The following is a 24,402-nucleotide window of genomic DNA, read 5'->3' on the forward strand; positions in this document are numbered from 1 at the left end:
GGGGCGGTGGTCTCCGAACGCCGGTTTAACGCAGCTCGTTAAACACGTTTAACGACTTATGTTATGGAACAGAAGTATTGATGATGACAGAAATATTGAGCTGTGATTTTTTACTGCACGCAGACTGCAAAACCTCAAAGCAGGGTTGCTTAAACTTTGTTTTAAATGCAATAGCACTTATGGGCATTTTCTTGAGCCAGGGTATGTCGCTGCTCATTGACTGCTGCTTGGAGATCACGTGTGCCGTGGTAACGCCGAAATGTTCCCAGGCGATAACAAACGTGACCACGAAACGTGAAAAACTTCCTCGTAGTGACGAGGGAGATGATGAGTCGAGGGTGATGCGGCAGTGCCAGCAGCACGAAGCAGAGAGAAAAAGAGGAGAGGAAGACGAAACTGAAGAAGTGCCCCATTCAAAACAGCACAGAGCAGACAAGTGACAGTATAGAGCTCAAGCACGGCAGAATTACATGTAAATAAATAAACATCTTGGCTTTTCTTTAACTTGTACGCTGCTGTGTTCTCTGGGGCAACGGCTGTGGTCAGACAAGTCGGCGTGTGATTTTGACGTGGGATTTCCCGTACGTGTTCAAGCGCGGATATAAAAGCGCCATGAGAGTGTGCGCGCAAGGGGCGATGCAGGGCTGATTGTGTTAAGTGGGCGAGAGTGTCTTAAAACGAAAATGACAAACAGCACAAACTTGATATACGATGCAAAGGATCTGTGCGTTATACACACAGAAAACAACAACAACAAGAACTACAACTAGTCTCGAGATTTCCGAAAAGATAGTGCAGCTAGCCAAGGAGGACGGCAAACTTACCGATATAACGACTGACCCGGTACTGGCCAAGTGCAACGTTCTCGTCATCTCGGGGATCTGGACCAACCTACGGCGATATTGGAAGGCTTCTTATGTGTTAACGAAAACGAAAAGAGAAGACAACCGAAATGCCGGTGCCACCACTTAGAAAAGGAGAAATGTGGTGGTGGTGGTATAGGATAGGGAGGGTTGTGCAGTCCCTCCTGATCTGGGCATAGGGTATTCGTGAACTAGGCACTGCAGAAAACACACCAGCATCCCTCAGTAGCCTTAATTAGGATGCTGTCTCTACCACGGTAACTCAGTATGATTGGCTGAGTTACCCCACCTATGAGTGTAGAAGTAAACTACCCATGGATAATCCAGAAGATGTGGGTTCGAGTCCTACAGCTGGCTAACCTTTCAGTGACTTCCACCTTTTATGATTAATGTCTTAGGCACTTGAGGCTGTGTATGTATTTGTCCTTTCTATGTGTTCCGGCCAGCTTCAGAACATCAATTGTCTCATGTTCAACTGATGCCGCTTGCGTCAATCCCGTCGTATGTATGTGCGTCTGAGTGAGAAAAATGTAAGAATTGTGAGGGTTTAATGAGTGTTGCAAAGTACAGGTGAACGGAGCGGGTCCAGAGAGCGAAAAATGCTGTCGCGGCAGAACAGGGATTCCAGGCGAAGAAGATCCGCGTGAGCCCCGACGTCCGACGGTTTCTTCCTCACAGTTTGCCTCTTTACTAGTTTGAACCGCACCGGCTTTCAACAAACATAACAAAATACAGTTAACGTTTCGGGTCCCATTCGGGTCCCATCATCAGAATGACGCTGCCCTGGTCGTCACCGGGTATTTACGTAGAAGAGGAGCGTAGCATTCTGGGAGGGGGCCTGGTTGTCGATTGATAGCTTCTTTTGTTTTCTTTATGTGCCATGACTCCAGCTGTCTCCTCACCCCCCATTTGTTCTTTTTCGCCAGAATGCATGGGTTGTCAAGGTCTAACACGTGTCCTGTTTTGCGCGCGTGTTCACACAGTTCTGTTGGGTTTGTTGCTGATTTCTCGATATCTTTCTTGTGTTCCTTCATTCTTGTTCGTGTCTTCCTTCCTGTTTCTCCGATGTACACGGCAGGGCAATCTTGACAAGATACCTTGTATACAACGCCTCGTTCTTCTTCCGGTGGTGTTCTGTCCTTGGGGTGGCTTAGTACGTTCCTCAGTGTTGTCGTGGGCTTAAATGCAGTTTTAATGTTCACCTGGGAGTGACCTCACAGTTTGCCCCCCGTGGAAAAAGAGACATCCTGGCGCCGTTACTGGCTGCAGGGGTCTGAAGGGGCAATGTAGGGCTTCAAGCGTGATGATTCAGTTCCACGGCGACACCGGTCGGTGGGCGGTTCTAAGGGTTCGATGACGTAGGAAATTTCAGAAAGTTTGGTGACTACACGGTAAGGACCGGTGTATTTGCAGTTCAGCTTTTCGCACAGTCCTGGCTTTCGTTGAGGGACCCAAAGCCATACTAGATCTCCGGGATTGTAAGTCACGTGGCGATGACGAGTATCATAGCGCCATTTGGATGCGGCCTGATGGTCGAAGGTACGGCAGCAAGCGAGTTGGCGGCATTCTTCAGCTCGGGAGGTTGCCTCTTCAAGCGTGGGAGTGTTGGCTGCAGGAGGGAAGGGGAACAATGTGTCAACGGTGTACAGCGGCTCCCTATTATAAAGCAGGCGGAACGGGCTTAACTGTGTTGTGTACTGGATGGCGGTGTTGTATGCGTACGTCACGTAAGGTAACACAAAGTCTCAGTTGTCATGATGAGCGGAGATGTAGAAAGCGAGCATGTCGGAGAGGGTATGATTAAAGCGTTCCGTGAGGCTATTGGTTTGAGGAAGATAGGCAGAAGTAGGACGGTGAATGACGGAACAGGCCCGAAGCACGTCCTGCAATAGCTGAGCCAGGAACGAGCGACCTCTATCGCTTACGAGAACACGAGGCGCACCGTGGCGGAGGAGGGTATTTGCGATGAAAAATTTTGCAATCTCTTCGGAAGTTCCGGATGGTAGAGCCATGGTTTCGACGTACCGCGTGGAGTGATCGATGGCTACCACAACCCATCGGTTGCCGGCAGGAGTAGTAGGCAGCGGCCCAAAGAGATCGATCCCGACCCGCTCGAAAGGGTGATGGCAAGGCGGGAGAGGTTGTAGGAGCCCAGGAGTGGGCATGGGGGACGGTTTCCGACGTTGGCACGGCAAGCACGACTTCACATACTTCCGGACCGTAGTGTACATTCGGGGCCAGAAGTAGCGTTTACGAAGGCGGTCGAAAGTTTTGTAGAAGCCGAGATGGCTGGCCAGCCGTTGGATGGTCGTGTAAACTGCTCAGAACGCAGCGGCGGAGTGACGGTGGGACGGCCAGAAGGTGGAGGTCGCCATCTGGGCAGTAGCTCTTCTTGTAGAGGATGCCGTCATTGAGTGTGAAGTTTCGGCTTTTCTTAGCGACCTTTGGACTGGCGGTGTGAGTGCCGTCAAGATGGTGGATCATGGCAGAGAACTGTGGGTCCTTTAGTTGTTCCTCACGGGTGTAAGCCGGGTCACAGGACGTGAGGGGGCAGAGGGGATTGACCTATGTCGTCGACGGGTAGCGGGTCGTCCTCCAGGTCTCGCTGTGGCAACGGGAAACGGGACAGGGCATAGCGTCGGAGTGCTTAAGTCCCGACTTAAACTTGATCGTGAAGTCAAATTCCAGGAGGCGTAGCACCCAGCGACCGAGCCACCCGGAGGGGTCCTTGAGGGACGTTAGCCAACAGAAGGCATGGTGGTCGGTGACGACGGTGAACGGTTTGTCGTACAAATATGGCCTAAATCTACCAATAGCCCACACGACTGCTAGACATTCCTTTTCAGTTGTGCTGTAGTTGCGTTCAGCTTTGTTGAGCAAGCGGCTCGCAAATGTGACAGCCTGTTCCATGGGTGCTTCGGGCAGTCGTTGAGCGAGAACGGCGCCGATGCCTATGCCACTTGCATCGGTATGAATCTCGGTGGGGGTGTCAGGATCGAACAGGCGGACGACAGGTGCCGTCGTGAGCGTTAGTTTTAGGCAACTGAAGGCTTTCTGGCAATCTGGTGACCAGACGAAATCACCATCTTTGGAGAGTAGAGCGGAAAGGGGGGCTGCAATGGTGGCGAAGCCTCGTATAAAACGCCGGAAATATGAACACAGTCCGAAGAAACTTCGCAGCTGTTTGGCATTCGTTGGTTGTGGGAAATTGGCTACAGCATTCAGCTTCTCAGGATCGGGGGAAACTCCTTCGTGTGATACAATATGTCCTAGGAGCTTGAGTTCCCGGTAAGCAACGTGACATTTTTTGTGATTTAGTTGCAGTCCGGCAGATGCAATGCAATCAAAGACGACCTTGAGTCGCTGAACGTGCTCGTGAAAGGTGGCGGAATAGACTACAACGTCGTCAAGGTAACAAAGGCAGATGGACCAGCGCAGACCGCGAAGGACAGTGTCCATCATCCGTTCGAACGTTGCAGGGGCGTTGGATAGGCCAAACGGCATGACCGTAAATTCGTATAGCCCGTCTGGTGTAGTGAAAGCGGTCTTCTCTACGTCAGGTTCGTGCATAGGCACTTGCCAATAGCCGGAACGCATATCGAGCGATGAGAAGTATTCTGCTCCGTGGGGCGCGTCCAGCGCATCATCAATGCGTGGCATCGGGTAGACGTCTTTCCGTGTTATGTTGTTGAGGCGGCGATAGTCCACGCAAAAGCGGATGCTGCCATCTTTTTTGGTGACCAACACAACAGGAGACGCCAAGGGGCTGGACGAAGGCTGTATTATGTTCTTCCATAGCATATCGTTCACCTCTCGTTCAATGATCTTACGTTCTGAAGCGGACACGGTATGGCGCCTGTCTGAGGGTTGGTGAGTCGCCGGTGTCTATGCGGTGGAACGTGCCTCGTGCTACCCCTAGAAGGGAGTGACCAAGATCGAAGAGCGGGGCGTACATCTGAAGCAGAGAGACGATTTCTGCTTGTTGGACTTGGTCGAGGCTCGGTGAAACCATCTTCGCGAGAAGAGCGGCATCTAAAGGTACGGGAATGGCTGCACTCAGGGTAGAGACAGTAGAGACAGTGGACGGCAGGCAACCGTGGATCGTCCGCGGGGCCTCCAAGTGCGCGGCGACAAAACCAGGTGGGAGATAGACAGGCTCACTTAGAAGGTTTGTTACTGGAATACCCGCAGTGCCGCAGGATGGACGAGCAACGATACAGGGAGCGATGAGACCTTTCACCCTGAGGCGGGCGACGTTCGGTACCACCAGTGCTGCTTTGCTGTCGGCATAGTCAGGAGCAGACGAAATTGCAGAAATGAAGCAAGTTGAACGCGGAGGCAGTACCGTGCCGCCATGCACGCGCATCTTTATGGGAGCAGAATCTGCAGGCACAGTACTCTCGAGGGAGGGTAATTCCGACAGTTGCAGTTCGAAGTTTCCACAGTCTACGACGGCGGCCTTATCATGGAGAAAATCCCAGCCAAGGATGATGTCGAAGCAGCAGGATTGGAGAACAAAAAATTCCACTGGATAGCAGATTCCAGCAATGGTCAAGCGAGCAGTAGAGCGACCAATCGGCACAATACTATCGTTTTCCCCTGATTTCAAGCACTAACCTTCAAACGGCTTTATAATTTTGCGCAAGCGACGACATAATGCAAGTGATAAAACGGATGTAACTGCTCCAGTATCAATCAATGCACGCCCGTTGATGCCTTCAATGTTCACAGGGATGAGAATTCGAGGAGGAGGTGTTTCGTTTCTGCATGTGGCGTAGTCGCAGTCCACCCTCCATGGACCACGCTTAGTGGTTTCGCGGAGGTGCCGGAGAGCCCGGTCGTGCGAAGCGCCGTTGTGGTGACCGGCTGGTGCGTTGGGATATGGAACGACGGCGCGGTGCGATGGACGGAGCGTGTGGGGAGATGTTCCTGTCATCTGGATAAGGCGAACGGGGCTGATGTGCAGGTGTGAACTGAGAATATTCGGCGTACCCTGGGGTCACTGCAGAGAGATCACGACGGCGGCGGCGACAGAACCTAGCAATGTGACCCCGCACACCACAATAAAAGCACGTACGAGTCTCCGCTTGACGCTGGTACCGACGAGGAGGGGCGAGCACGCCCCCGGACGGAGAGCCGTACACTGCGGCCACGAGTGCTAAAGCTGTGGCACCGTAGGATTCCGGCGAGAGCACGGTTGGTGGCGTCCGCAGAACTTCGGCATAAGTCGGGCGGTGGCAGCTCAGAGATGGTAGCGGCGGTGACGTGAGTGCAGCAACTTCCTGCCTCACGACGTCATGCAATGCTGGAGGAGACGACGGCCCCACAGGCATTTCGGTCTCCCGATACGGCCACATTTGAGTGCGTTGCGATTCTTCACGCACGACTTCGCGGATGACTGCTCTGAAGTGCTTCGAATGGAAAGCATCGGCGGGACCACCCGACCATTGATGCAGAGTAGCCACAGAGGGTACGGGACCTATGTAATGCCACTGCGGCAACGGAGAGCCGCGACTAAAGGTTGGGACGCCGACGCGCGAGTTCTTGGCATCCCACAGTGCACGGCAAAGGGTATGAGCATCTTCAACAGTAGCTGGAGATTTTATTACCAGCATTTTTAAGGCATCTTCACTGATGCCCTTGAAGACGTGCTTAAGTTTCTCCGGTTCTGTCATCGCTGAGTTCGTCCGTGCGCAGAGGTCGAGAACGTCTTGAATATAAGCTGTGTAGCTTTCTGACGGCTGCTGAGCACGTTGGGAAAGCTTGCGTTCAGCGTCGGCCTTTCTGTAGGCTGAACGACCAAACAGCTCCCGAGACTTTTCGCAAAAGAGCTGCCACGTCGTCAACACGGACTCGTGGTTCAGAAACCATGATTTGGCAAGGTCCGTAAGGTAGAAAGGGACGTTGCTTAGTTTAATGACGTCGTTTCAGATATTGTGCTTACTGACCCTCTCATATGTGTTGATCCAATGTCTTCGGCGTCGCTTCCGGAGAATGATGGTGGGTCCCGCTGGCGTAACGCGGGCAGGGGACGGTAGGCATCGCCAGACGACGTTGTTGCAGACTGCATACTGGCCAGGTTTCGCCCAGAGCGAAGCTCCAGGCTGTCGAGCGATGGCAAAAGCGAGAGAAGAAGAACGGCCGCACCTCCACCAAATGTGAGGGTTTAATGAGTGTTGCAAAGTACAGGTGAACGGAGCGGGTCCAGAGAGCGAAAAATGCTGTCGCGGCAGAACAGGGATTCCAGCCGAAGAAGGTCCGCGCGAGCCCCGACCTCCGACGGTTTCTTCCTCACAGAATTAAAGTGGGGGGGGGGGGGGTATGAGTGAGAAAGAGCGGTTGGTTTGTCCCTTCAGATGATGCGCCCTGTCTGTGGGGAGGTGTGTTAGCTTAGTTCAATTGGTAGAGCCCTGGACCGGAAATCCAGAAGATGTGGGTTCGAGTCCTACAGCTGGCTAAGCTTTTCAGTGACATCCTCTTTCATACCCATGGATGCCCACACCCTGTATACACTATGCCTGGTTCCTCTACAGGCAAGATCACGGAATTCCTTCTAGACAAACTCTTCGATTACTCAAACACCACATTCATAGACAAATTGAAGGAACACAACATCCCCGCAATTATAATGGGAGGCCTCAATGTGGGCATTAAGAAGCGCGAGAACAACTGGTTCCCGGAACTTATGATGGAAACCTACAACTAGTCGGTGACGATAAGTTACCACAAACCGTACGCAAAGTTTTGTAGATTATGTATTCGGCAGGAGCATACACAAGCTAGTGCTGGCCAAGTACGTCATCTACTTCAGTCTTCTCAGACCTCTACTGTACAACGCCGGAGAAGGCCACCGATGACCTCTTAAATGCTATCGCATTCCAAAGACAATCTGCACAGAGATTTCTGTTGTATTTTCTTATACGAGCGCCCGAGTCACGAGATCTACGTCCTAGTAATGTCAGAAACACACAGCAGGTTATGTCAGACAGCACTATGCGGTGCTCAAGGTGCAACAGCACAGGAGGTGTCGCGTGACAAGTAGTTCCGTGGAAATCCGAGAAGGGCGATTCGATCGCGGACTGTCCGGAAGCACGTGGCACCATGTATCGCCGGAACATTGGCGGGTACACGTGACGGCCACCGTTCAACACACCAGTTCATCATACCACAACTCAATGGAAACCTACTGGTTCAAGCGTTTTGATGTCGACCTCCAAACGTAAATTCGTCACGACCTTGGGTGTGGTTTATATTCTTAAAGGAGGTAAGAACTCCTATCTGCAGCTATTTAGTTACGGGTGTAATAGGTGTAATAGTGTCCCACTGCGCTTCGTATTTCTATTTACAAGTTCTTGTTCAATACTTCTCCTTCGTAACTGGTGCAGCGTTAATAAAAAAAACGCACTTTTTTCCCGATACAAGCGACTAAACGTACCGCATCGAGATACCTCTATCCATTGTGACGTCATTTGAAGTATTGTAGCACCCAATCGACGCCAATGCGGAGGTACACACAATGTCGTCTACTCTAGTCTGTCGGAGAGCAGCGTAGAAGCAGAAAGAAAAAGTGACGAATTTACGCGGATTCGTGATATGGCCTAAAATGCTGCACAGAAAATGTGGGACCGTACAATATACTTCTGCGCGTCATTCATTTGACGCGCCTTGTTTTCTATGATGTGGTGCAATTCACTTTCTTTCTGCCTCTGGCGACGACGACGGCAGCACACAGCGTATGCATTTCGTCCACAAAGCTCGCGGGCACCTTCCTTTCTTTCTGCACAGGCTTTTTGGGATAAACCCTAAAATATGAAGATAAAGAAGGCTCGCGTTCAAAAACAGTGGCGGACCGAACGATCTTGGAACAGAGCCACAGAGGGGCTAGCTCGGCTCTGTTCCAAGATCGTTCGGTCCGCCACTGTTTTTGAACGCGAGCCTTCTTTATCTTCATATTAGCCTCTATTCGAGCCTCCATTCGAGCCTTCTTTATCAAACGGCGATTTTAACTTGTCGGCTGTGATAGGTCCGATAGGACCTATCACAGCCGACAAGTTAAAATCGCCGTTTGGTGCCGACACAGTCGGCGGGCCAGCTTGGTAGAGTTCATAGCTCCTTTAAGGAAGCAGAAACCGACACTTAAATTTTTTTGTTTAAGTTTTTTTATACAAGATTCGCGTAGGGGACCACGCTTCTTCAGGTACCAAGAACGTTCCTTAAGAAGCGTGGTCCTCCACGCGGAAATTTGTATAAATTAAACTTAAAAAAATATTCCGTGTCGGTTTCTGCATTTTTGTTTATGCGATCTACAGGACTTGACTCCCCTCTTGATATACGCTTCTACTATTAAGGAAGCAAAGCTAAGCTCTCACCTGTTTTGCTCCAAGGACTTTCAGCCTCGGGACGCAGCCATTTCTCTTGTTACTCCTGATACCCAGCATAATCTAAATATGCGAGAGAATAAGCATAATCAGTGAGGAAACAAAACAGGGATATGGCGTTAACGTATATCCCAGAGGCTGAGTGGAACGCGGCAATGCGGAGTCACCTGTCATTGGTCTTCTTAAACGGATTCCTACGATAATTCGGCGAATCGTTCCAGGATGCTCGTGATAGGCCACTCGGCATTGCCGCGAGAAGGACACAAGAGAAAGTGTAAATTGCCGTCTCGTTCGCCAGTTAATCACGAACGACGCAATCCCGTCCCTTTTTTAGTTTTAGGAAAAATCTTCCCGGTAACGGCCCCTCAAAGGATACTGCCCCGACGACCGTTTTATAGTATGTCCAATGAAGGACACCGGGGCACCGGGCGGACTGCGGTCCTTTTTTATGGCCCTGTCAAGCTATAATGCCATCTTTCATTTCTCGAGCATAAATATTTGCACCTCAGTGCCTCTTTGGAACCAGCACCACATTTGTGTTCTCGTAATTGTTTACACAGCCTTCGCAATCTATCATTAGAACAAAGAAATAAAAAATAATTAATTAATTAAAAAGGAGAGAGAGAAAACTGACGCCTGCTTCGATTTGTTCCTATGCGAGTGAATATGACGGTGCGTTGAAGTAAACGTAGGAGAGGTGCTCCAAGGTGCAGCGAGCGCGCTCCTTTCTACTAAACGATGTCACTGTGAAGCGTGGCGGTCTTTATGAACTCTCACTCTCCAGATCGGAGGGCGCAAGTGGTGCTCCGTGACGTATGGAGGAAGGGGAGGCCGGAGTACCAATGAGCAACCTTGGAAGCTACCGGGCGCGTATTGCGCTCGTGGCTCTGGAAGACCGTTTAGTAGAGGCGCCGGAGTATACGAGGGACAGAACACTCTGTGCGCGTTCGGTACAGTGCTGGACAAAAGTTTACTGAACGCGCGAGCCACCCTAGCGGTGAGCGGAAGCGGGCAAGTTCACTGGTTCAGAGGAACGGAAGCGTGCTCTTGTGGCGACCAACCGTGGTAGTAGTGGTAACTTTGCTTTTGAGTGTAACGAACGCCGAAATGGTTTCGTTTTCCGTCCACTGCTACCGAGCGCGAGTGGCCAACGCGGGAAGGGAGTCTCTCCGCTATCGTACACTCTTAAAAATGAACTTCACCGCATAGCACGCTCCTAGCCAACCATGATCTCGAGTGTTATCGTTATCTGCCCTGATTTGTTGAAAACGGTGGGCGTACGCCTTTTCTGTGACACTTATGCTGTTCATAATTGTCACAAAAACGGCGTACGCCTCCCGTTTTCAACAAATCAGGGCAGATAACGATATCATTCGAGATGATGGTTGGCTAGGAGCGTGCTATGCGGTGAAGTTCATTTTTAAGAGTGTAGAGGTAACAGGGCGCTAAGATGAATCGAGGTCACAACGGGCTACAGTTCCCAGCTTTTTCTTTTTTTATTCGACAAGAACAGAAGAAAAGAGCGTGTACCCTTGAACACAAACAAAAAAGGGGGGAGACGATACAGTCTCAATACTTTGTCGGCTCCCCTTTCGCAGCAATAACGGAGGCCATGCGCACAGAAAGGGAAGCGTATAATCGATGGACAAGGTCCACGTCATCACGTAGTAAGGACCACTCTGCGTCTGTACATCCCCAGAGTGCGTCTTTGTTCCTTGTAGGGGTCCGTTTCTTGCTCATCATATTCTTCAGGATGCCCCAGACGTCCTGGATAATGTTTAAGTCCGGGCTCTGCGCAGGCCAGGTCAGCTGTATTACGCCGAGGTGGCCGAGAAGGCGTTGGGCAGTTGTACAACGATGGACGGAGCTGCCATCGTGCTGGATATGGTAGCACATATACGGGAACGACCCGTCCAGAGCATAGGGGAGCAGCGTCCTCCTGATGACCCCTGCGTAGAACTGAAGCGCCCTTCCAGTCGCATCAAAATCCCGAGTCCCTCGTACCACAGGGCGTCTCAGACGCTTACCGTGTGCCGGTCAATGGACAACACTCTGTGGACATACTGGGGCAAATGTCTAGCAAAGTTGTATGGTCGCGCACACTCAAATGAAAATGATTAGAGATACCGAACAGATAGCAGTTCGGAGGCCGTCAGACCAACCTTGACTGGCACAAACGCGTACTAAATGCGGTCACGTCCCTGAAGATTACGCTGTGCCAGCTCTTGTCGTCCCAGTCCATGTGGTGGAAGGCAAACTGGAGCCTGGTTTCTTCGTGGTCGTCCTCGAGGAGGGGCTTCTGTACACAAACACCAGACTGAAGGCCAAGGGACTTGAGGCGGCGCTGAACAGTTTTGGCCGACTCTCCTAAGCCCAGTTCCCGCTTGATGTCCGTCGACGTGAAGAATGGCCCGACGGCACTTACGGTAACTATTTGCTGATCCTCCTCCGTGGTGGTGGCCGGCGGACTTCCACTTCTCGGGGCATCTTTTAGGCGACCCTCTTTGTGATAAACGCGGACAATGCGACAAACCGACGAAAAAGAACACCCAAGACGGCTGGCAATCTTTCTTTGGGACAGTCCATTCAGTGACAACATGACGACTTCCCGCCTTTGCTCGATGTTCAATCTTCAAACTTCTGGCTCATCTTGATTGATGAGAAGAGCTGTAGTTTTCTTTTCTTTCATTTTATTCTGCCTTGTCATACCGCAGATAATTTGAATTCTGGAACGATCCACACAGAAGCTTTGGGTAACATTGTCATGCATGAAGATTTCTTGATTCGTGAAGATGCATGAAGATTTTACCCAAAGCATCTGTGCGGATCGTTCTCGAATTCAATTTGGCTGCGGTATGAATGACTTTCTCCAGCTTTGTTAGATGCCTGCCCCAGTATGGTCACAGAGTGTTGTCTAGTCGCCGGCATACGGTGAGCGTCTAGGGCGTCCTGTCGTAAGATGCACTCGGACCTTTGGTGTGAATGGAAGGGCGCTTCAATTCCACGGCCTACACAAAGGTCATCGAGAGGACGCTGCTCCCTTATGCTGTGGACGGACCGTTCCCGGATGGGTGCTCCCATTTCCAGCACGATGACAGCTCCGTCCATCGTAGTAAAGCTGTCCAATGCCTTCTCGACCACCTCTGCGTAATGCAGCTGACATGGCCTGCGCGGAGCCCAAACTTTAACATTATCGAGAACGTCTGGGGCATTCTGAAGAAGCGGGTGAATAAGAGACGCACTCTGGGAATTTATAGAAGCAGAGTGGTAGTTACTACGTGAAGACGTGGACCTTCTCCGTCGGCTTCACTTCCTGTGTGCAAGGCCTCGGTTATTGCTGCGAAAGGGGGCCGACAAAGTAAAGGCCCCTTTTTTGGTTTGTGTTCAAGGGTTCACGCCGTTTTCTTCTGTTTTTGTCTAATAAAAAAGAAAAAAGCTAGGCACTGCAGCCCGTTGCCAGCTCGATTCATACCCAAGCAGCACAATGTACGGAAAGTCGAGTGCAATAGGGGTGTACGGTATATGTCTTATCAATTGTTGAATTCCAATGGCAGAGTCGGAGCAAGTGGCAGACTCGGCAATGGAGTGCCTTGATCTGTCCTAGATGCAAGTGATCCGAATCCGCGACTGGAACACTTACGCCCAACTTGGAGTTAGCCCTGGCCAATCTCCCTCGGTGGATAGCGGCCACAGATGGAGGAAGAAGAAGAAGGTACTCATGTTCCATTATCACGCCATGTTTTGCAACATCGAGGTCCTTCAAATCTCCTAACGTTGCCATTGTAATGACTGACTTATCGCTTCCTTCATGAAACATGATAGCCAACGTACGACGCGAAAGACTAGTCATGGCGAAGACGCGTTGCGAAGCGGCCGTGTTGGCGAAGCAGAGACAGGAAATAGGAAGCACAAGCGACAAGTGACACGTCACATAGAGTTCCGGTTGAATCTGCCTATTTTGGCGGAGCAGTCTGGGTTGCTCCCTGGAGCGACTTTGGCTCGAATGCCGCTCCGAAGCTCCCATTGGAAGACTCCAGAACTGTTCCCAATCTGCCAATTGGACAGGCTTGCTCTCGGCGGAGCAACAAAACTTGCTCCGGAGGCGCCCCGAATCTGCCATTGGAATTCAACAAATGTTCTTTAGTTTCACCAGTCTGTTCAAGGCCTTCCACCTACCCGTCCACCGCTATTGCACTCGACTTTCAGTGCATTGTGCTGCTTCGGATCTTAGCGCCCCGTTATCTCTACGATAGCGGAGAAATTCCCTTCCCGAGATAGCCACTCGAGCTCGGTTCAGTCGACCGAAAATGAAACCATTTCGGCGTTCGTTACACTCAAAAGCAAAGTTACCACTACTACCACGGTGGGTCGCCACAAGCGCACTCTTCCATCCCTCTGAACGCGTGAACTTGCCCGCTTCCGCTCGCCGCTAGGGTGTCTCTGCCCAGAGAAAATAGGCCGCTCGCGCGTCCCGTAAACTTTTGCCCAGCACTGTACAACCGCTACTTAACGAGCTGTGTCCAGGGCACAGTGTCCTCTCATTCAGAAGGAGGCCTTGAAACGTTGCCAAGAGCGCGATGTCTCCCTAGTGTAACGACAGCACACCTGACTGGCATCAGTATATGTGTCGGCCTGGGGTATGATCCTCGCCACCGGCGCTCGCAGACTTCGCGTAACTGCCGTCCGACCTTCACTCCGTCTTTAGGTCCTTCACTTGAACACGGCACACGTGAAACTTCGAAACTTGCGAAAAATCACTTCACGGTTTAACAGCACATTGGATGGTCGGGGCAAACACTGCACTGTTAATATTGGATCTCGCCCAAGTCTTCCGAATCTGCCCAACCTTAGAATGCATTTAGGGCAGGGAGACAGCTTCAATTGTTTGGATTCAAGCAGGGATGGGCATAAATACACTTTTTGAGTAGTTAAATGTAAATACAAAATACCTTGTTGAAAGGGCTACTTAAATACTCTGCATAGATACTTTTCACTAGGAGTTTTTAGATAAAAATATAAATACAGTATTTAAATACCGTAGTTACTACCATAAATACCGTGAGGAAGATGTCACCTGGAACTACAGAAATTACGAATGTCATCATTTAACAATTAGCGAGGAACAATAACATTTATTTGTTAGATTATCATGGCGATTTTATATTAGTAGTTTATCCAGGACTACATCGTTTAGGCATCTTCCCTTCGGCAAGCTCTCTCTCTTCCTTTGCAACTTCTATTCGCAAAGGAGAACAGCATCTCCACAGCCGATGAACAAAGGCTTGTATTAAATTTGACGACGATGCTTCGTACAACAAGGTCATCGGGCAGTCGCGACCGTTGTCCGCCACAACTGTTAAAAACGCGACATGTAAAATGGTTTGTCGCATGCGCATGCTAGCGCAAACACAGCGTAACTGTGCTCCAAACTCGCCTTTCTCCCCGAAAGGTAAAATGCAGGACAACATTGAGATATGAACCAGCATTAATTCAGTACATTTTCTATTTAGGAGTATTTATACAGTATTTACAATAATAAATACCCGAAAATTGTATTTAAATATAATTATATGAATACATCTTTCATGTCTGTATTTAAATGGAAAATATAAGTACAAGTATTTATATTGTAAATAGCATAGCATAGCAGCACAGTGTATTTAAATACTGCCCATCCCTGAATACATGCAATTGCGTTTGCTCTGCCCGTTTTTGCCTCAGCCTCATAAAGTGTCTTCAGTTAAACCTCGGCCTTCCACATCTCGGTTTGAACCCCCCCCCCCCTCTCCCGGCCATGTGTCTTAAAAGAATATACCCTGCTGCCTTCAAGACTGATCATATCGTAAGTGATGTAGCGATACGCTTCTGAATCAGCAAGTTACTTGCAGCAAGCTCAGCTACGATGCCGACGGAATTGAGAACGTAGTCAGACAGTCTGTCGTGACCAGTGTGACAGCTGAATGTCGTAGAAGTACTGTCGTGTAAGTTAGCTTAAGTGTGCCTTCCCAGGGGTGCGCCTGTGGGAATGGGGAAATGTGAAGCTCTTCGGAGTCGGCACATGCAGTTCATATATATATGGCAGCATACGACATCGGGCCGATATCGGCAGCAAGTTGGCCATGTCGGCCCAACATATCCCCGACACTGCCAACTTGTGACTGATGTACGACAGAAGTTGGCAATGTCGGCTCGATGTTGATGGAAAAACGCGACATCTAGCCGACAATGCCAACTTGCGACGATATCACGTTGAAGTTGGCAGTGTCGGCTTGATGTTGACCGAAACAAGCGACATGTAGCCGACAATGCCAACTTGCGACCGATATCAGTTTGCAGTTGGGAATATCGGCTCGATGTTGACCGACACCAGCGAGATGACGCTGACAATGTCAACGTGCGATTGACATCTCACAGAGATTAACAATGTCGGCTTGATGATCACAGAAACCAGAGGCATGACGCCGACACTGCCAACTTGCGACCAACATCCCACTGAAGTTGGCAATGTCGGCTCGATGTTGACCGAAGCCTACGACATGACGCTGACACTGGCTTTCCATCGACCTACTTGGTGTCCCGCGCCAAAAGCAAGTAGGAAACACATTCGTTACGTTGATGTCGAGTTAATATTCGAAGCAGTTCCTCATTTGAGCCTTGTTTGTATGCGTGAGCGAATTAAACTGAAACACGTCACCTGCACCATTTTGATTCCGAGACGAGCAGGCCTCTCGAATTTGCGGAAGCTCGTAAGACATGAAATATATAGTGTCTGTTTTCGTTTCGAAAGGAATGCCGGTACCTGTTCAAAGCTTCTTGCACTTCGTTTTGCTAAAAGCTTTCAAACTTTTTTTCGTCTTGCTTTTTGTAACACCGCGCTCATTGCACGCCGTGGGAAATACAAGAAATAATGGAACCCATCAAATGGCCACAAAAACAATGGCAGAAATAAAACGTAGTTTCCTCGCAAACAACCAGTCTAACGTTGTTTTTGTCCTTACGATTGCCAACACACAAATACAAATACAAAATTATGTTGGCGCAACATCGGTCACAAATTGGTAGCATGTCAATATGACATCGCTAACATGTCGAAATGATATCGGGCCAATATCCTGACCCGACATCGGCCCAACTCTGGGCGGTGTTGCAAAGCGTATGTTGGGCCGATGTCGGCACGACATCGAGGTGCTGCTTGGATGATCTTTGTGGTTCTAAGGGCTTTTTTGCTTTTTAAAACTTCGTGCTCATTGTCCGTTATGGAAATACGAGAAATAAACACAGAGATGCAGGGGCCGAAGCTGAAACAAAATGACAAAAAAAACGGCTTTAAACAGCAAAAAAACGGCGTAAGGATCTGTCCACTTACGCAGCAGCTCAATAAACAGTATCAATACTAATGAGAAAATACAGGGCCCTGATCACGTACGCAAGTCAGCCCCTGCAACGTCCCGGCATCTCCGAGTAGCTTCCTGCGAGGAGAAACGACGGATATTTGTGGGATGTCCAAACCGCGGCCACTGGGAGATGTGGGGGACGTCCGTCGGAAAAATGTCTGTGTCGCAGGGAGGTCCGAATTTCCGGGAAAGGATATCCCCAGGGACACCGTGGGAAGTTTTGTGCCGTGTGGGACGCCGTGAGCGTTGACGCGCTGAGTGAGCCGTCGCAGCTTCCCAACAGTCCTGCTGGTTATATCTTCACTATCACTATGATCACTCTCGGCACCATCATTTGACAACTGCACTAAAGCACCATCCTCAAGCGGCTCACATGTGTGGTCACCGGTATCACTGGGAATGCACTTCTCTGCGGCAGGGTCCGGAATCGAGGGGTTCAACGTTCGCAACCGCTAGGGGCAAGTGATCGCTCGAGCTCGAACACTTGTCGTCACGAACTGTCCACAAAGGTGTCAGACGTCAGCCATGCCCTTTCATTCACATGGCAGTGACAATACGTTTCTGGCGAAGATTTCTTCCCAAAGTCTCTTGGACGTTTGGATTTGCCTATGATTGCAGGTTTGCACTTATCAGTCCAGAAAACGTTGCATAAAAGGCCGACAGTGAGCCGTGCTGCGCTTTGTATCAGAGACGGAATTTGCGGATAATGTCCTATACTAGGACACAGCTTATAAAGTAATGCAGTTTCGTCAGTTATAGATGTCGTTAAGGATGTGCCCTTGGAGAATTATCTGGGTGCACTGCACGGGTACTTGATCTTCATTCTTTGTTAATCTTTATTCACGCGATCTCAGTACTTCACGGCCCGTCAACCTCTGAACGGCTCTGCCATCGCCGTGCATAAATCGAGTTCAGAACACATGTGTTTTTGCGGTTCGTTCCGTGAAAGTTCGTTCACAGTTCGGATATCGAGGATTCATAAACCGACGGAGACTAATACCCTAGTCAGACAGCATTTCAAATGTCAATTGCGAGAAATGGCCTTCGGCCTCTCAAGTGACCTTTGTTCGGGGGCACCTGCCAGACAGGCGGGAAAGGAGTGCTCCTCAACTGACTGCCCTCACCGGCTCCCTTTTTTGTTTTCGTTTTTCTTGTCTGCTGTGGAAATTTGAAGTTGGTCTGTGCGCCACAAATCAAGATGCAGAAGTCATATGCACTTCTCTAAATAGGATCTAAATACGTTTACACAGTTTCACTCCATTATCCGCATTTTATAGGTTTTCCTACATTCGGCTGCGAAGGTAGCGAGGGTACAATGGCATAACACTGTTGTCGAGATTGCTGGTAGCAGATCATATCCTCCAAACGCCCATTTCCACCGACGTCCCAATTCAACCAAAGGCTCATTTCCTCCAAAGTAATATTCGGAGGTTCTGGGCTTTCGGTTGATCTGGGCATGCGGGTGGCAGTGACCCATATCTCCCAAATGCTCTTTTCATCCGAGCGCCCAGAACCACCGAAAGCGGGATACTTCAAAGGACATGCGTCCATCGTTTAACAGGGGGAGGAGGAAGGGTGAGCGGTTCCCAAGTATGCGGGAATCCGATATACAGCTCGAAGCAGAGTTAACTGGAACGCCACTTCGACTGGTGGAGCTAAAGTCGGGGAGAGAGCAACCCTAGCGGCTCTTACGCGGAATAAAGGCGAATAGTGTTTCCACTGTCCTACTGTTGCTGTGCGAGTGTCCGCCTTGTCATGAGACCACCCCTATTCGTCACGCCTATACCTAACCTCGCCACCCCTATTCGGACCTCAATAGGGACTACCGCAATTTAGTAACTCTAGTTGATTCGGCATTCCCTTAGCTGTGGTTATCATCGCGCTGTTTGTATGCGTTTGCGGCGATTATGTGAAGGTGTATGCCGGCTGATATCGCACGGATGCGATGCCTTTAATTGATACACGCGAAGGTCGTCGCGTTCGCTCAGTGGGGCATTTTCAGATTTATGACAAATGAGGATGCACGGAGTGTTGTGGAAAATGTATTCGAGTTGCTGTCCAACTTTGCGTGTATTCATGTGATAACAGCATCATATCCGCGTGATATCGGCCAACGTGCACCTTTACATAATCGTCTCAAACACAGGTAACATAATTAAATTACAAGCCATCAAAGTACATTCTACTCCAAAACACCTTGCGCACCTCTCCAACGAAAAGGCCCCCTGAGAAATTCTCGATTCTATGTCGAATCTCGATTTGCTAAGGTAACCGCAGGAGACCTACGGCCTGCTCTGAGGTCTTGAGGCGGAGCCTTAGAAGAACCACAGCAAGGTCTGGGGTTCTGAGGTAGAACCTCAGAATTTCTTGAGGTTACATCAAAAGAGCGAGAGCGATGTCCGAGGTCCTGAGGCAGAACCTCAGAATTTCTTGAGGTAACTTAAGAAGAACCACAGCCGGGTCTGAGGTCCTGAGGTAGAGCCTCAGGATTTCTTGAGGTAACCTCAGAAGACCCACAGGCAGTTCTGAGGTAACCTCAGACAACCTCACGATATCCTGAGGTAACCTCAGAATTTCTGGGGTAACCTCAAGACGTTTTTCCAATACAGGAGCCTGATCCTGATCCTAAAACCGCCAGATCCCTGGCACTCACGTTCGGGTGCCAACTGTCACGTGATCCAGCTCCGGAGCCAACCTAGCAATTTTCGAGCGCTAGGCCATGTTGTCATATAATGACCACCCGAATTCGCCATAAGTAGGACAGTGGAAACATTATTTCCTTTTTTTTTCTCCTAAGCGCCGCTAGGGTGACTTTCTTCCAGATTCAGCGGTCGAAGTGGCGTTCTAGTTAACTCCGCTTTGAACTGTACTTCCTGCAACTCACCAGAGAGGGTCCCGTGGATCCCTGGCTGTTGCTCATCCGGTGCTCGAAATGTTCTGTGACGTATGCGGCCCGTTGACTTGCACAGCTTCCTTTGTTCCCCTGCTTTCTAATAATTCCCCTTGGAGATGTAACATATATGACTGATATCAAAATGAGAGCTGATGCACGAAATCTATATCAAAGAAGCTTGAGCTTGGGTGGATAGAAACGACACGACACTTGGTGTGCACAAATGAGATCGCGTTCAAGAAGTGATCTGAACGGAGAGATATTCCGAAAATGTATTTTATTGGTATGCACGTTGCTGATGGGAGAAGGACTATCTTCGGAAGGTCACGGAGGTCTGCGTCACGAGTCACAGAAGAAGAGTATGGTGGGAGTGGTATGTTCTGTGGCTGGAACATGTAGCGGGGCGGTTGAAACACACAAACCTCAAGTGCCTTGTGAGGAGATTGACAGTTCAGACGATATGTTGGTTTCATGCATTCGTACTGTTTGCAAGCTTCAGCCGGTTGTTTCAGCCAGTTAATAGTGTGTTCCCTGAACGTCTGAACTGTATTAACAGGAAGCATAAAATAAAAGTAAAGGAGGAGGTCCTTTTTGTAACCTTTTTCGAGACTTGTGCCCCGGGCGCTTTGTTATTATTCGCTTTCCACTATGATGACCTACACAGTGCCTGTTCGAGCTGAGGCAGGGGAACAGTTTACTTAAACAATTTACTTAAAGAGTGCATATGGCTCGTGCAGACTCAGACCTGTGTCCGTTACTCGAAAAAAGTAATTGATTACCGTTACCTCTACGCAAAAAGTAATTGATTACCGTTACCAATTACTCGACTCCAAATGTAATTGAGTAACGAGTAAAAAAGTAACGCGTTACTCGGGTCGCTACTCTGCATTCACGCAAATTATATCCGTCTTTGTGTGCCTCAGAAAAAAAAAGTTCAACCGGAACAGCTGAAATAACACACACACACACAAAAAAAAAACGCGTAGCACAGGTAGATCTCTACGTCTACAGTACTAATCGCCTGGGAAGACGTTGACCCGATTGTGGAAGAACATTGCCTGGAACTTCCCCATGACTCACTAAACCTCCAAAGCTTCAGGTACCACCACATTGGTGTAGGAAGAAATTAGAAAGAGAGACCATGAAATTCCAGAACGTTATTACAATGACATGCGCTTGCTATAGTACAACGATCCAACAAAGGTGAGGAGGACGGTGCCCAGAAGAAGAACAGTCTCTGTTCGAAATATCGGCGGCTTCTGTCCTGAGGCAACTTCCTTCCTACATCTCTACCGGTTCGCTGGATTTCTACCCATCAACGATCCAACAAAGGCTGACGGCAGGATGGGTTTGACTTAGATCAGAACATCTGAAAGTTAAGTTAATGTCTGCCGGAAAAGTAATCGATTACTGAGTAATCGATTACTCCTAAAAAGTCCTAAAAAGTAAAAGTAATTGATTACTCGAAAAATTACTTTCACAGTACAGTAACTGATTACTCAAAAAAAACTCAAAAATGTAATTGATTACAAGCAATTACTAGTAACGCGTTACGCACAAGTCTGAAAGTGGCCGAGACGCTAACTGATTGTCTCATCGGCTGTCCGGAAACCTGAGAGCGCGCTAAGAGCGACCGCAGGCGTTCAAAATACCGGATGCCTGCCTGCTCTCGTTATCTCATCCTTGCGTGCCGATTCCGTGTGCGTCTGTGTGCGCTATTTGACTGAGTCCGTCTGGTGGTACAATCTCACACCTGTACCCCAGTCACTCGCATGGAAAATATCTCTCTGTTCGGATCGGATCACTTCTTGGACGCGATCCACATCAATAATACCTTTCCTTGGCAAACTTCACTTCTGAGCCAGCTGCAGGATTGGATTCCCGCACACACCAGAACCGCTAACACTTCCTCCTCTCCCTGACAAACATAGGAATCGTGTCCTTTGAAGTAACCCGCTTTCGGTGTTTCTGGGCGCTTGGATGTAAAGAGCATTTGGGGGGATATAGGTCACTGCCCCCCGCGTGCCCAGATCAACCGAAAGCCCAGAACCTCCAAACATTTTTTTTGGATGAAATGAGCTTTTGGTTGGTTTGGGACGTCGGTGGAAATGGGCATTTGGAGGATATGAGGCCTAACCGAAGAATTGCTGTGTCATTTTGTATTATCTCTAAAAGGGTATCTTTAAGGTAGGGATACTATGCAATTTGAATTCCATTTGTTGAGGATGTGCCGGTTACATCTTTGGTGGAAGCATTTGATTAGACGTTATTCCCCTTGTATTCCTACATAATTTTTCCTCGGGAATGGCCACGTATTTTCAAGACCTAAACAACGACAATTACCGTGGCGCCCCTCCAAAAGCTGTTAGACTCGCTAGCCATAAAATTATTGCGGTGACTTAAAATGATAAAATGATTTCAAATAACAAATTACGTGCGGTTGACAATTATGTACTGCTTCTGCGGTTTAATCTCGATCTTTTGTTTTCTTAACTCGAGAGCAACAGCTGACTGACTGAACCTATGCATAGTGCTTGTCGGAGCGCATCAAAGGTGTTCCTTTTGTCGCTCAAATCATTTTTTTTATAGGTTTCCTTTACTGCGGACCGCATTATTTAACATAGTTCATCACGGGATGGCCATGATGTTATAAAACGGCTTATTCCATGCTTGAAGACTTTTGTTTCATTTATGCAAACTTGAAGGGCCACGGGAAGGTGCAGAGTTTTTATGGAAATGAGAACACAGGAACGGGACATGGTAACTTGGTAACTGTTTGGGATAGAAGGGGAATAACGTCTAATCAAATGCTTACACCAAATCTGTAACCGGCACGTCCGAATTCAAATTGCATAATATCCGTACCTTGAAGATAACCTCTTCGAGAATACTCACTACAAAATGACAAAGCAATTCTTCATCTACTCTCGAAAAAAGAAATAAAAAAATGAATATCTGCACAGCACCGACTAGAACATGGGGCGCAAAATATTAAAAAAGAAAATTCCCCAAAAGTTTAAAAGCCACGACAGATCACGATCACATGCAGATCAGGTCTTAAATCTATAATAGTACACAAAAAATACATAAAGCACGTCCTTCTCTATGTAAACCAGATTCCTTGACAACACTACTTTTGATGCCGCCCTCTTCCCTTTGTTTTATTACGATATTTCGGCATCGTGACAGCCATTCCCAGGACCATTTTTCCCGGAACCGACGTTGCAGTGACCCCCGTTTTGCACCGGAGTGTCCATGCACCGAAATGTCCGTGCACCGAAATGTCTGTGCACCGAAACGTCCGTGCACCGAAAAGTCCGTGCACCGAAAAGTCCGTGCACCGAAACTTCCGTGCACCGAAATGTCCGCACCGAAATGTCCTAGTGAACACATGCTGGAAGGCATTGATGGCCGCTTTCTCAAAGTCCAGCACTACAACATCCGGTTGGTTTTCGTGCCCGCACTCGTTCTTCAGTGCTGTCGTGGTCTTATGTGTCATTAGCGCATAAACTGCCGGAAGAACAGAACCGTTGACCCTGCAGCGGACGGAGTATAACTGGAAAAAGAGCTGTATGGGGCAACTTTAAAAGTCCCATCTGCCAGCCAAGAAGTCCGAGGATCGTATAGTGCAGACAGCATCGCTGGGCTTCCAAATATTATAACTCTTTCGGTGTGTCCCAAGCCAGAGCAATAAAGCAGGAAATGAGTTCCGTCATTTTTCCTGGCATACTCCGCCGGAATTGTCAATTCGCTTAAGATTGTTGGTAGGACATGTGGTCTCTGCTCACGGGCCCTGTTCCTCCCGTGTCCTCCCAATATGCCGAATCCCAACTCGCCAAATGCTTCGAAGGCCGGAGACAGCTGTAATCTCTTGACCTCCAAATGTGCTGGTTCGACTGGCCGAATGACCGATATGTCCCTTCCCAATTCGCGTAATTTACCTTACCGCCGTGACTTACATACATACATACATAAACATTTTATTTCCATCAGTAGATGGGAGGAGTCGAGGCTAAAAGCCGAAGGGCTTGAGAAGTGTCTCGACTCCTCTACAGTAGCAGCAACCGTTCACATTTGCATGCAATAGCCTATGCATCAATTAACACATTTACATATTTAAGCGATGATACATCTATATATGGACACTATAACAAGAGAAGGAATACAGTGCCACTGGAAGGGTGAAGTGCTCATGGGAAGAGAGAGAGTACATAAATCAATAAATATAAAGTAGTAAGAGATTGTGCACAATTTATCTATAGGGTTTCTCATGAAAACGTTCACTCGTTTTCTTTAAATGTTATTTTCAAATCACGAAATGATATTGTGTGTATGTCGACACCATTTCGGTATAAAGTGTTCAGAAGACGGGGTACCGAAGACGACAGCCTTTGGGTTCCATAGTTGGTTCGAGAGAAAGGCTCAATGAATCTGTCCGTGTTGCGAAAGGAATAGCGTTTAGTGCTGAGTCGAACATTGGCGAGAGTGAATAAGTCATTTGCGGTTTTTATAGACTGTTTATATGATAAGGCTAGACGAGAGGGGTAGTGCTGAAAAACTGGGAGGACACCGTGCTTGCGAAACAGTGCTTGAGTCGTAGCATCATATGGAATCCCCTCGATGAACCTGAGGGCTCTTTTTTGTAGCAAGAACAGACGATGGAGGGTAGTTTTGGTGGCAGTTCCCCAGACAAGGGAGCAATAGCTCAGACGTGAGTGGATTAGCGTTTGACAAAGCATAAGCTTGCACCAGCTGGGCAATATGTATTTTAACTTACTTAATGCGCCGAGAACCTTGCTGATTTCGGACGCTATTCCAGAAATGTGGTGGTGCCAAAGCAGCTTATTATCGAAAGTGACGCCAAGAATTTTTAT

The 24,402-nt window shown here is 48.8% G+C and overlaps 1 protein-coding gene across 3 annotated transcripts in view; it reads right to left on the reverse strand.

The window, feature by feature from the left end:
• Positions 1-24,402, reverse strand: part of LOC135369228 (uncharacterized) — a 197,821-nt gene that overhangs the window by 144,128 nt on the left and 29,291 nt on the right. For all 3 annotated transcript variants that reach the window (XM_064602860.1, XM_064602855.1, XM_064602852.1), the window contains exon 3: positions 9,233-9,304. In XM_064602860.1, the coding sequence (XP_064458930.1) occupies positions 9,233-9,304 (72 nt within the window). The remainder of the gene's footprint in view (positions 1-9,232; positions 9,305-24,402) is intronic.

Source organism: Ornithodoros turicata, chromosome 1, assembly GCF_037126465.1.
Source record: "Ornithodoros turicata isolate Travis chromosome 1, ASM3712646v1, whole genome shotgun sequence".
Lineage (NCBI taxonomy): Eukaryota > Metazoa > Arthropoda > Arachnida > Ixodida > Argasidae > Ornithodoros > Ornithodoros turicata.